This window comes from Pieris napi, chromosome 3 (assembly GCF_905475465.1).
Source record: "Pieris napi chromosome 3, ilPieNapi1.2, whole genome shotgun sequence".
NCBI classification, from domain to species: Eukaryota; Metazoa; Arthropoda; class Insecta; order Lepidoptera; family Pieridae; genus Pieris; species Pieris napi.
Genome location: NC_062236.1, coordinates 11,248,351 through 11,261,028, shown reverse-complemented (window position 1 = coordinate 11,261,028; position 12,678 = coordinate 11,248,351). Strand labels below are relative to the sequence as shown.

General features: G+C 32.1%; 1 protein-coding gene across 1 annotated transcript; it reads right to left on the bottom strand.

Annotated features, from left to right (window-relative positions):
* Positions 1-10,181: 10,181 nt before the first annotated feature.
* On the bottom strand, positions 10,182-10,752 carry LOC125063778. The gene has a single exon (XM_047670397.1). The coding sequence runs from the start codon at positions 10,732-10,734 to the stop codon at positions 10,195-10,197; it is 540 nt and encodes a 179-aa protein (XP_047526353.1). The 5' UTR covers positions 10,735-10,752; the 3' UTR covers positions 10,182-10,194.
* Positions 10,753-12,678: the final 1,926 nt, after the last annotated feature.

The following is a 12,678-nucleotide window of genomic DNA, read 5'->3' as shown; positions in this document are numbered from 1 at the left end:
CCATATTTTATGAAGTAGCGACAAGTCTCAAGATATATTAGCACTGGCAGACAAAAGGGAAAAAGAAAATCGCCATTTCTTTTATTGACTCATAATGTATGAACGTTAATTAAAGGTCTATATATCTAGTATATAGTTTATGAATAAGTATCGCAATACAGCAAGAAAATGTCAGTATAAAAGGTATACTGCCACAGGAACCAAACTTTTTTTGCAGTTTTTCTTTTGTAGGTTAAGATTGAAAATAATTCAAATATTTATAATTTATAATATTTGAATTATTTATTTATTAACACATCGTTGCAATAACATAATAAAAATTTAACATAATTAAATGAAGAGGAGGGCAACTGACGCCTTATCGCTTTCGAGTGAACTCTTCCATTCTTCTTTCTTCTTCTCTTTATTTATTTTAGAATTGTATTATTTTGCCAAGATTTTCTCTTGGTAAACTGGGTAATATTTTTTATTTTTATTAAAATGTATATTGCATTGTTTGATTATTCTTATAAGGAGCTTATGCATGGTAAATAGTATATGCATGGTATATATCAAACCATCATCCATTCTCAACCAACTAATCAAATCTGTCAACTATCATTTACAAATGGGTGCTTAGCTGTTTTGGCCATACTGTCAGGAGAGAATCGTCGAGAACTGCCCTGCGATTTTGTAACTCACTTGTCGAACTCACACAGCGGTGAAAAGGTGGGAGCTTGTAGTTTATTGTTTATCAGAATGCCAAATCATAAAATGACTGCTTCACGACTGATTTGAGAGCGACCGCCGATGCGAAAACCGCTGTGTGAGTTCGACAAGTGAGTTACAGAATCGCAGGGCAGGTAACTGTGGGGAGAAGTGGGGGCAGGATCAGTCAGGATCGATCGCCTACCCGTTGGTCAAATTAAATAAAGACAATTATGGCTCTCAACATCCCTAATGCCCTGAGACAAGCTGAAGAGGTAGAGGCAGCAAGTTGGAGTATCGGTTGGGGCTTATCAAGACAGGCACGGCACTCAGTAATGAAGACTAGGAAGATGACATATTTTATAAATGTACATCTTTTGTATAATTTGTTTAAAACTTTTGTGTAATTAAACCACAGATATTATTTTAATATTAGTTATCTTTGAGTTTATACTAACGCAAATCTAAAACGTATGTATAGATTAAAATTTATTTTGTTTTATTACTTAAATACTCTTGAACAGTTAGCCAAAGCTAAATTTAATTGGGCGATTAATTATACGTCAGTTCTAATAATTATTTATTTTATTTAATGTTTACATTGCACATAGCTGCTGTGTCTTCTTATTCATTTAAATACATAAATTACTATCGTAAAAAACTCTTAACGACACCCAAAAGAGAATGAAAAAAGAAGATTTGATTTAAAGTTTCCCAAGTCATTACTCTAATGAGTGGACAGCTAAATTGCATTCACTTGCAACTGCGGAAAAGGCACAAAAAATTGTGCGCTCAAAATTAGCATCAGTGTTCTGACCTATTTGAATGAACCAGTTAAACTTGACCCTTACGAATGTCAATAAAACGTCAATACGGATCCCTGTAATGTTCAACTGTCATTCTATCAACTATCTATTGGTGGCAGTGACACATATTATCAAGAGGTATTAGGGGAATTATGATATTTAAATAAATATCTGTGGTAACAAGCTTTTTACAGAGCCTCAGATTTCTGTATGATTTTCATGATCATTTGTCAATCTTAATAGATCACCCGCCTGTGCCTGACACACACCTGTGTGTGTCGGTTTCCCCACGATGTTTTCCTTCACCGTTCGAGCAAATGTTGAATGCGCTCATAGAAAGTAAGTCCATTGGTGCACAGCCGGGAATCAAACGTCAGGGATGAGAGTCGCACGCTGAACCGTCTTGTTTATACAAAAAGACTACGAAATAACTATAGACGCTTCATTATTTCGTATATAATGATAATATATAGTTTGATTTCAGAACTAAAGAGCCATAAAAAAACATTAAATAAAGTATCCAAAATAATCTATCTTGGGGTCACACGCACTCCACACAAGTGCAGTGAACTCTGACGTCACGTGTTAAAGGGCATTCGGTACTAGGAGAAAAGAACAAGGAAAGAGCTTGAAACGAAAAGTTTGCTTAGCAACCATTCTAGATTCGTCTTTATTAACTATGACATAAAAAGGACAATCCCACGCACAGCGCGCAAAGCGCGTTAAGGAACAAGTAATTGCACATGCCTTCGACTCCCAAATGTCGGTTCTTTCAACCCTTATAGTAATCACAACAAAGTGAGCGTTATCAAAGAGCACTAAAGTTTAAATTCCCTAAACAGTTACATCATAAATTTGGGAAACCCCAGGGAGATGTTTGTGAGAGGGAAATGGATAAATAGAATTTGGTGAAGGGGAGAGAGACACACGATATAGAAAGAGATGAATACACATGCTATATTTTCTCGTTTGGATTGTACAGTATTAAACAAATTGTAAAAAATATACCCAATACTTTAACTCTACCTTATCCTTACCTACCCTTAATTACTAGTATTTTGACTACCGTATATTACCTTATATAACCTACCCTTAATTACTGTATTTTGATAATTTAGATATGAAATTAAATACTGAAAAAATAAAAACCGAAATCAGTGTTAGTCTAGAAAGAGATCTTAATTTTGACTCCATACACACATGTGAATGTGAATTCGAAGCTTAATTTAACTTTTTGTCAATTTAGTCAAAAACTTTATTACTCCGTTAGTTTGAAGTAGTTATTCAAGTATTTTACTCGAGCGTTTAATTTAACTACTATTTAATCACAAAGTTTACAAAATCTACAACTACCTGCCAACCAAAACGTTTGCGATAACTAGGTCACATGTGAATCAACCCCTACACATGTTACTCCTGGAACATTTTGATGCCCTGGTAGATCTCTGTCGCTTACACGTGACTCATGACACGTGAGCGTTTGTCACGCATCGCTTCATGGGGGATCCTGACTGATGTCCCGATAAATGTCTCTGTAATTCAACTAAATTATCCGAATAGAACCTACATCTTACAAAAACACGACTGAGAAAATTGTCTAAATAGACAATTAAAAATTGTGTTAACTAAATAGTTAACACAATTTTTAAACCAAAATTATTTAATACGCACCACATCCTCAATTCTATTTAATATTCTGTAAAGAAGGGAAAAAAGTGCGTGCGTACAAAGTACACATGTCAGAAGTAAAACTTCTTTGGCAAACGAATTAAGTCTTGTTCAATTTATACAAATCTAAAACTAGATTTCCGAGACTTAGAGAGATGGAAAAAGGAATATGTGTTAGGAATTTAATTGTCATTAAAATATTAAGTGTCGAAAATTAATACACATTATAAATTTTATTTTATTTATTTACAATTCGTCATTTGAGATTTCAATAAATTATTTTGCATAAAATATAAAATACTAATATATTTAATAAATTCTCCTTACGAAATTTTAATGTGAAAAATCGAATTTCTATAAGGTAATTCGCCCTTCTCACTCTCTCTCAATCTGTCACATCTTCGTGACGTTTTCGTAAAAATTTACCCTCATGCGTCGAAAGAAGTTTCACTTCAAAAACTTAGCTGGTATGATCATGTGTGTGTATATTGTATGTATGAGTGAGTACATTACAGTTAAGTACTGATGGTTACGTCACGTGTAAGTTACAGGAAAGACACTAGGATCGCAGGCGTGTGTAGGAATATTCATACGGCTATCACAGCCCCTAACCGCAGGCAGGGGATGTAGAAAAAATTCCTCTGGAATACCGTGGGAATATTGTTTAGAAGTCATAGCTTCGCTACTAGGGCATCAAAACTTAATAGCAGTGGGACATAAGAATTTTGTAACAAGCGGAACGAAACTAGATTTATTGAAATTACATTATAATGGTTGATAGTGTATAACAGTAGGAACTATATTTAATGTTTCTTTACCGTTACAATAAGTTTTAATAAATTAAGTACTTTTTCTTTATACTTTATCTAAACATAGGTACATATTAAAAAAAGAATAACGCATCTATCTACATATAAATATTCTGTTAAAATTCATAAACCTTTGATATTTGTTTGACCTTCATAGAACACTTGTGTAAAATACTGAACTCGCTTTGACAACAAAATAAAAGTTTAAAAAATTCTCCACGAATTTTTTATATTTTTAGGTCATGCAACGATTGACTCTCCATTGGCCATGTTTTGTGGTGACTCAGTGAGTCGAGCTGCGCCAGACCTCAAATTAAAACCGCGGATTTAGAGCAAGTTTATTTTTTATAACGACAGGGCGCGCCCTTGACATTTATTTTGTGTCAAATGTCATCTCCGGCGATAATTGTACTCGTTCCAAGTTCAAATCATGGATTATTAATATAAATGTGATAAAAAAACTTATGCGATAAGCAAGACATCGGAGATTATTTTGAACTTGTTATCGGTAATATTTGATTAAGGGTCTGTTTCACAATGTATGGATAAAGTACCAAATAGCTATGCAACACATACATTATTTGGAAGATAAATTGTGCTATTTGACACTTCATCGGACTCATAACTTATGATGGACTTTATGTGACGAATAGCGCTATCTGACAGTCGTGAAACGCAACAATAGTGTTTAATCCTACCAATAAGTAATAAATAGCTAATTTAGAACTTATGTAGAACTTATCCGTACATTGTGAAACAGACCCTTAATTTGAAGACTTTCCGTTTATCCAGAACAATAATTTTTCTTTCATCATTTCGATAGCAAAAAAATACGAACGAAATGCGGAAATGTTTCGTTAGTTCAGTACCCTAAGTACCAAGGTCACAGGTGTTGTGAAGAGACCTTTCTACATGACTGAGTCACAAAGGGACTACAGCGTATGCTACGAATACTTAAAATTATCACTAAATAATAAGTTTATAGTTTATTTATTTTTACTACATGCCTTCGGTATTAGAAGTTCCTTAAAATTTTGAAAACTTTAATAATTAACTGGTAATAAGTAATCCTCTCATACTACATAGTATTTGCATGTTTGCTGTTATAAATTTCAGGTTATTTACATAAACAACCACCAACTGATGTATTTATTCCTATATGATGTACCTAGTTCATTATTCCAGTTCTTAATTATTTTTGTCAAATATGGAGGAATATTATCATAATGATTGTGATTCAGTCTTCCTAAAACTGCACCATAGGTCACAAAAGCATACGAATGTATGTATGTTTATATGAAAAGCCGAAGGAAAGAAAATTCATCATAAAAACTTAATCAACCCGTGTATAATAACCCCCAAGAATTAGGTATTCAGAATTATACTGAAACTTTCACTTCTCAATAAAACGGAAAGAGAACAGATATTATAAGGGACATAATGAAGGCTCTATCGGAGTCAACCCATTCATCTCCACAAACCAGTAATTGCAGTACTGATTAAAGTTACAATAAAAATCGACTGTATCGATCCGACCGCGAAACCTTGATTTTAAACCACCTCACTTTTATGGCTTCCTAATACCTTCCTTACATTACCTGTATCTATGTCACTTACAAGATTGCTTGCTCTAACTGATTAATGCTGCTTGCTATATTTTGGGATAAATAATAGTTAGTAGTAGTTAGTAGGGTCTGAAAAACTAAAATTTCGGAAAATACTCTCTTTGAATTTTTGTCGTACATGTGCTTTGTAACACAGACGTTTACATTAAACTTAAATAGGAAATTTGTATTTGTATACTGTTTTACTTTTATAGTAATCTAATATATAAAATTCTGGTGTCGCGGTGTTTGTGGTTAAACTCCTCCGAAACGATTTGACCGATTCTCATGAAATTTTGTGTGCGTATTAGGTATGTCTGAGAATCGTACAACATCTATTTTTCATCCCCCTAAATGTTAAGGGTAGTCCACCCCTATTTTTTTTTTTTTAGCTATTTTTTTTATGATACAGCATTAAAAAATACATACAACCCCTAATTTTCACACGACCACGATCAACCTCTTTTTATTAAAAATGATATACATGGCAAAACGACGTTTGCCGGATCATCTAGTTTTTTATATGGAGTTAATTCTCTTTCTGATGCTAATTTTATTTATTGATTTGTGTTTTTTAAAGTTTTCAAAATATAGTCCATTAAATATAAATTGAAATGACTAATTCGGTCTAATTACACATTTTAAACTAAAATTATCTTTCGGCTTTTTCTGTTAAATTGTATCTACGCTGTGGTAAAAAGAGACAGACTTTTTAAGTTACAAGTATGCAATTAGACAAATTTATAAATACGTATTATAGAAAATAAAAAAAAATACGAAAACGTCATTGTTTTCCCTAAAAGGAACAAAAAAAATTGTAATATTTTGAAAATCTTATAGAAAACTTTAGTATGTGTCTATGTTTGTCGGATAGGAAGTGAAAAAAATAAAATCCAATCACGCTGTGTTACTTGGCAGCGAGGGAGTTTTCTCATTAGGAAATCTTCAATATTTCTATAACTTCATCCTTAACCCGAATCTTCGGGAACAAATAGTTTCTCTCTAGTGCTTTAGTTTAATCTTATAGTAATTATCATGTTTATTAAGCTAAATCTTTATCGATTTAGATTTTTACATCCGTACTTTCTGTACATAAAAAAATTTAGATAATTTTTTGTCACAAAATCACCTAACAATTTTATTAGAGTGTAAATTGTCAAATATTTATAGAGAACGTCAGTCAGTGCATTACTCTGTGGCTATAATTCGGATTTTAAAATTATTCTAGTCCGTAGTCCTTAATCCGCCAATTTTAATTGTACTGTGTTACAAGGGTCATAAGAAGTGACCTGCTCCCGTAGCCTGCTCCTCTGCCCTTCACAATAGAGAGCCGATAGTTTGTATGGAAAAGAATGTCACACTGTTGTCAGTTCAAGGTTGGCGCCAGTAACCTACTTACAAAGGTTTCTTTGCCTATTATAAACGTATATGTGTTCACATTGCGTCCTGATTACCCTATTACCTTTGCGGTTTTAGATGTTTAAATTAAACTTATTTTTTACTAAAATATATCAAAAATATATAATTTCTGTGTCCATACTTAAATATAATCAGCTGTTTTGTACCATACCATAAAAATATATATAAAAGGATTCAAAACCATTATCTTTATAATTTAAGTATGTTATAACAGTAAGTAACAAAGATTAAAAAAGGATGTATTAAATTTGTTGTCAAAAATGTAGATGTTTCTTTATGGGATAGGTGGCAAATAATGGTTTGAAAAAAAAATATAACAACCCCCCATGGGCAAAGACAGGTCACATGTCTAACAAAAAATAATTAAAAATGTCTTACAGTGCCATCTATCTACCGTTCTACAAACTTATTCCTGAAATTCATGTGAATTGTGTCCGTGATTTTGTGTTATTTTCTCTTACAATTTAAAAAGCGCCCTCTGTTATTTAAACATAACTTTTCCTTAGTAGAGTCCTAAAATAATGGTAACGACTAGCAAGCATAAGCTCACCATGTTTATTGCGCCCTCTATCGGAAAAGAGGAAAAATTTACAATGAAGTAGTAGCGCCAAAAATTTCGAATCAACTTTGTGCACAACCATGAAAAACCATATATATATTGATTTTTTACATCTTCTTAAAAGCGTATTAATAGTGCCATCTAGTAAATTCTTATTAGCAATTCTTAGTTGATTAATCTACAGATGGCGTAGTCAGTACTCGTGGTTTCTAAAGCAAAACTGTTATCAAACTATTATATTACATTTGTATGTAATTTTTGATCACGTGGATATACTTTATAAGCACACAAATAACTCTTTATTGCACCTCCTTAAGTTCTCATGTCATATTCACCACCTATATATATTTTCATAACTATCTGATTATCCTCATTTTTACATGTAGGTATGATGTTTGCTAATACAAAATTCGGTTGCCGATAGCAGTGACGCCTGCGAAGTGCCCAGGAACTTCTGAGCTTCTGGAAGGAGCTAGGCTGGCCTTATTAGCCAAGACTAAACGCATAACGGGCCATATGAGCGTCTAGTTGTGGAACCTCAGTCCACGCTACACTACACTAGGTTTGGTGATATAAAAAATATCCTAGCGACCTTAAAAATTTAAAATCACTTTCCTAGAAGGTTTATTATCCTAAATTAATTAAGATCTCCAACATCTTAATTAATTCTACTCTTCAAATTTTTTTTTTAATTTTAAGGTATGAAAAAATACTCCATGAGTTTATACGGTTTCTATATTAATAAAAACCCTTTATTTGAAGAGCTTTTGTAAGTACTTTCCAAAGTATATTCCTTAATTAGCAATCCTGTGGAAACACCATGCAGCAACCGCGTTAACGTTGGCTCAATAGTTTTAGGTACCTGAAATCTTTTAAAAACAATCTGGGCGAAATATATTAATTAAATTGGGTTAAATTGCTTTATTATGTAATTTTACATTCATTAATGTGTCCTACCCGTAGTCGAATACTATCCGCTGTTGCTATTTAAATTCCTGATGTTTTGTCCATGGTGACAAAGAGTGCTTTTAATTTAAAAAATAAATAATAGTTTAAAAAAACTAGATAGGGTTGCTCGATAGACGAAAAATATGGCACAGAGCGCCCCACGCTTTTTCACAATAATACCAGTATTTTTTGTTCATTACCATTTTCAGCCTAAATTAGGAATTATTTTTCACTTTTTAGTTTGATGTGCTTTAAAAGCGTGTGTTCTAGTTTTTTTAAACTATTATTTATTTTTTATTTTTTAGTTCATTTTTTTTTATTTTATTAATTTTTTTTCAGATTTTTGCATTGTCATCGATCTTTGACAGGTGCGCAAAGTTTGAATTAAATCTGTCCGTTAAAAGTGGGTCAAAATCGAGTCCGAAGGAGTCGGTTACATACATACATACATACATACAGGTGAAGCTAATATAAAGCGTGTAAAAAACATTTTATAACATCTAGATAATCACTAAGAGATATAAGTTTTTAGTTACTACCTTGAATCAACTAAATAAATAAAATTAATCAGTGGCTCAGATTAGTATCTATTTCATGATCATTTGTCAATCTAATAGGCAAGTATATGATTAGCCTCCTGTGCCTGACACGCGCCGTCGACTTTTTGGGTCTAAGGCAAGCCGGTTTCCTCACGATGTTTCCTTCACCGTTCGAGCGAATGTTAAATGCGCACAAAGACCGAATGTCTATTGGGGCACAGCCGGGGATCTATGGACTTCAGGGATGAGAGTCACGCTGAAGCCACTAGGCCAACACTGCTCTTCCTATTTTATCAACTATTATAAGATAAATAATAAAACATCCTTTCTTAGGCACATTTTGTAAGGAGCACTTTAGTTAAAACTTATGTATCTTACAATAAAAGGCAAACTCAATTTCAAATTCATCGGTCTAATTCAAACTATTTACGTAACTCAGTCATGTTTCGTATACCTTTATTACAACACAAATTACCAGCAAATAGATATACATATTTATAACTAAAAAATGCTTAAAAAATATTATAAAAAAGTCTGGTATCCTTTATTAGATAGATATAAAGGGTTTGTTATTCCTGTTTTATATTAAATATATTATAATGATCAATGCATCTTACTATTTATAATATATACCTATATATATATTTTTTTGTAAGTAATAATTGTTAACTGTGTTATATGTTTATGAAACCACCGAAAAAGGGACAAATTTGACCCATTTGAAGGCAATAAAAAATAAAATGCGACGTATTTTCTATGTTCTATCTACAAAAAGGTAAATCTAAATATTTACTTAGTCAAGTGACCTAATACAAAAATAACATATTCCAATATTACGAACAATATATCGAATTAACTTTAATTACTTTATTTTCTTCTTTAGCTGGCATCACTGCCTACTAATTCCAGGTTTAGTAAACCTTTTTAAAAATAAAATGTTATCTTTGCTTTTGCGTTTTTTAATTTTAGTGATGAAAAGGAATGTAATTAATTCTCGCAGTAAAACTTAATAAAATGGAATGGAAAATAAACAAAAAAATGTATGAAATTGAAAAATGTGCCTGGCCAAAAGGTTTGTCATCTCTGACCCGTTAAAAAATGATAGCTGTCAGAATTCTACGGTATTAAAAATCAGATTATAAAAGAATAAGTTTATTAATCTAAACTTCGCCATTCAATAATCAATTCACATTCAAGATCGTAATTCCTCAGTTCATCCAACTCCAGTTCCACAATCTCCACATCATCAGGGCAATGAGATTCATCGAACTCGGGATGCTCATCATAATATTCTACTGAACTGAACTGGTAATCGTGCACACGTCTTGCTTCTGCTGTAGCGTTATTATTAGTCGGTTCTTTATTTATTGTACTGTTTCTAGCAATGGAATCTTTTTCGCCTGTGCTGTGTTTATCACCATGATACAGTTTCTCTTTAACATTTTTGTTGCGTATACACATATTCTGAATGATATCAGTTTCGTTAAATGGCAATGGATCACTCGACACGAACTCGATTTGGGAAGCATCATTTTGTTTTGTGTTTGAAATGTCACAAATACCTTCGTTAAAATCTGTGCTCTTCAAAGTTGATACGTGCCATTCTTCCTTCAGTTTCTCAATTATTTTCTCAGTTTTATCAACACTTAAAGTAGAATCAAAAATTAATATTAACAGAAAACTCTTGTAAGTCATTATAGAAGTATACACGGATTTGATTTCATAAAACAGTGGAATTATGTTGCTTTATGGTTAATAGAGCAGTACATAAACAAAACGCTTTGTAATTAGTATTTTTGATACCTACTGGCATTCGTGTGTGGCATTCGCGTTTAAGTTAAGACGTTTTTAAATTCATTTTTCATAGTATAGAACAATTAATTATGAAAAAAAATCCTGCTTCGGATTCATTATAGACATTAAGGCTTTTTGTCCATACTAGTATAAATATAACAAAAAGCTGTGTAAGTTACGTGGTTTAAGATTCACTCTGGATTATTACGATAAACTATTATATTAATCCGCTTGTTGCCCAACTTATGTAACATGTTTGTTTATGTATGTCTAAGGTAACGAAGTGTAAATAAATTAATAATATAAGTTCTTATAGGTCTCAGGACGGAATATTCACTATATACCATGTGCTGTGTAGTTTTACATTAATCTTCATCTATATAATATTGAAATGCGTTACATTCGGATAAAACTTCCATAAAACATAATTAATAATATTTTCATAATTTAAATTAATTATTTTAAAAACCGTTCTCAAAGATAATTGACCCCTTCGGTAATTACATATACCTAACCAAAGATGGCCCCACTAAAACCTCATTTATATCGCATAATTAAATAATGAACTTTATACCAATTCACTTATAACTCTTGCTAAAATCGGTAAAGATACATAAGATAATATTCATAAAACCGCTTTATGATTAAAACCTATAATATCCATTAATATGAATGTCTAATCACGATCAAAGTAATACTCGTAACAATAAATCTAAATTGTGAGCCGTTCTAACAAGATAATGACAGTTTACAAGAAAATACAACATATCGCCTAACTAATCCATTCACAAACCGCCCCAGCAGAAAACACTTCAATTAGCCAACCCTCCCAGGATCAAAACAGCCCAATTACCTCACAGCACGACCCCTTTAATAACCCTCAGATAATCACAATTTTTCCTACCTAAAATTAGCATTCGCTTGATATCTGTAAATTGATGGTTCATTTTTCATTTGTACAAAACCAACCATTATAATAAAAATAAATAAACATCGTCATTATCAGGTTGCACTTATAATACACCAGAAAATTGCTTAAATATAAATTTAAAAACTCTGAACCCGTACCGTACCATATTATAATTATATCCCAGAAACGATTCAAGAAAGTCATACTTTGTACTTTGATAAAGGAATATTATAGAGAAATGAAACAATCAAGAAATAGAGAGAAGAGTTAAAAGTACGTGAAATAAATATTGTATTTGCAAAGACATGCATGCCAAACCTGGAAATTTACATATAAAACAAAAAACAATATAAATACATGTCAACGAGGCATGGAAATGAGCATGCTACATTAAAAACAAGAGTAGAGGTAGAGAGAACGAGGTACACAAGATAAGACACATAAAAATAAGATCATATATGAAGATTTTATCATTGTTGCCCACCGTGGGGCTCCATTTTTGACATATTTAGAACTAGAATTTCAGTTTTTCATTATATCTTCTGAAAATTTACTTACTGTGTTTCGTCAATAATTTGCTAGTAATATGTTCCGTAAACCTATCATTTAAGTTTCTTAGGTGAATAATTCAATTTACTAATATTCAAAATTTTGTATGTTACATGGGGGAGAGGCAAAATAATTTTGGAAAGGCGTAGCTGCGGCATGGGACTAAAAACCTTATTAACACATCCTTATCCATGTCATGAGTTCTTTGAGTCGCTCCTGCGAAAGAAATTTTCGACTTTAGCCTGCCTGAGTTTATAAGGCTTCTTTAAAAAGCTTTACTACTAAGTTGCAATTTTTCTCTTTGCTGAAACACAATATCATTGCAGCATGCAAGTTTTAAGTAGTCTTCTACCGCCGTAGGCTAATCTAGCCCTTATTTATTTTAC

Excerpts from the sequence above, each read along its gene's own strand:
- LOC125063778 (XM_047670397.1), bottom strand. The coding sequence starts at position 10,734 with ATGACTTACAAGAGTTTTCTGTTAATATTAATTTTTGATTCTACTTTA.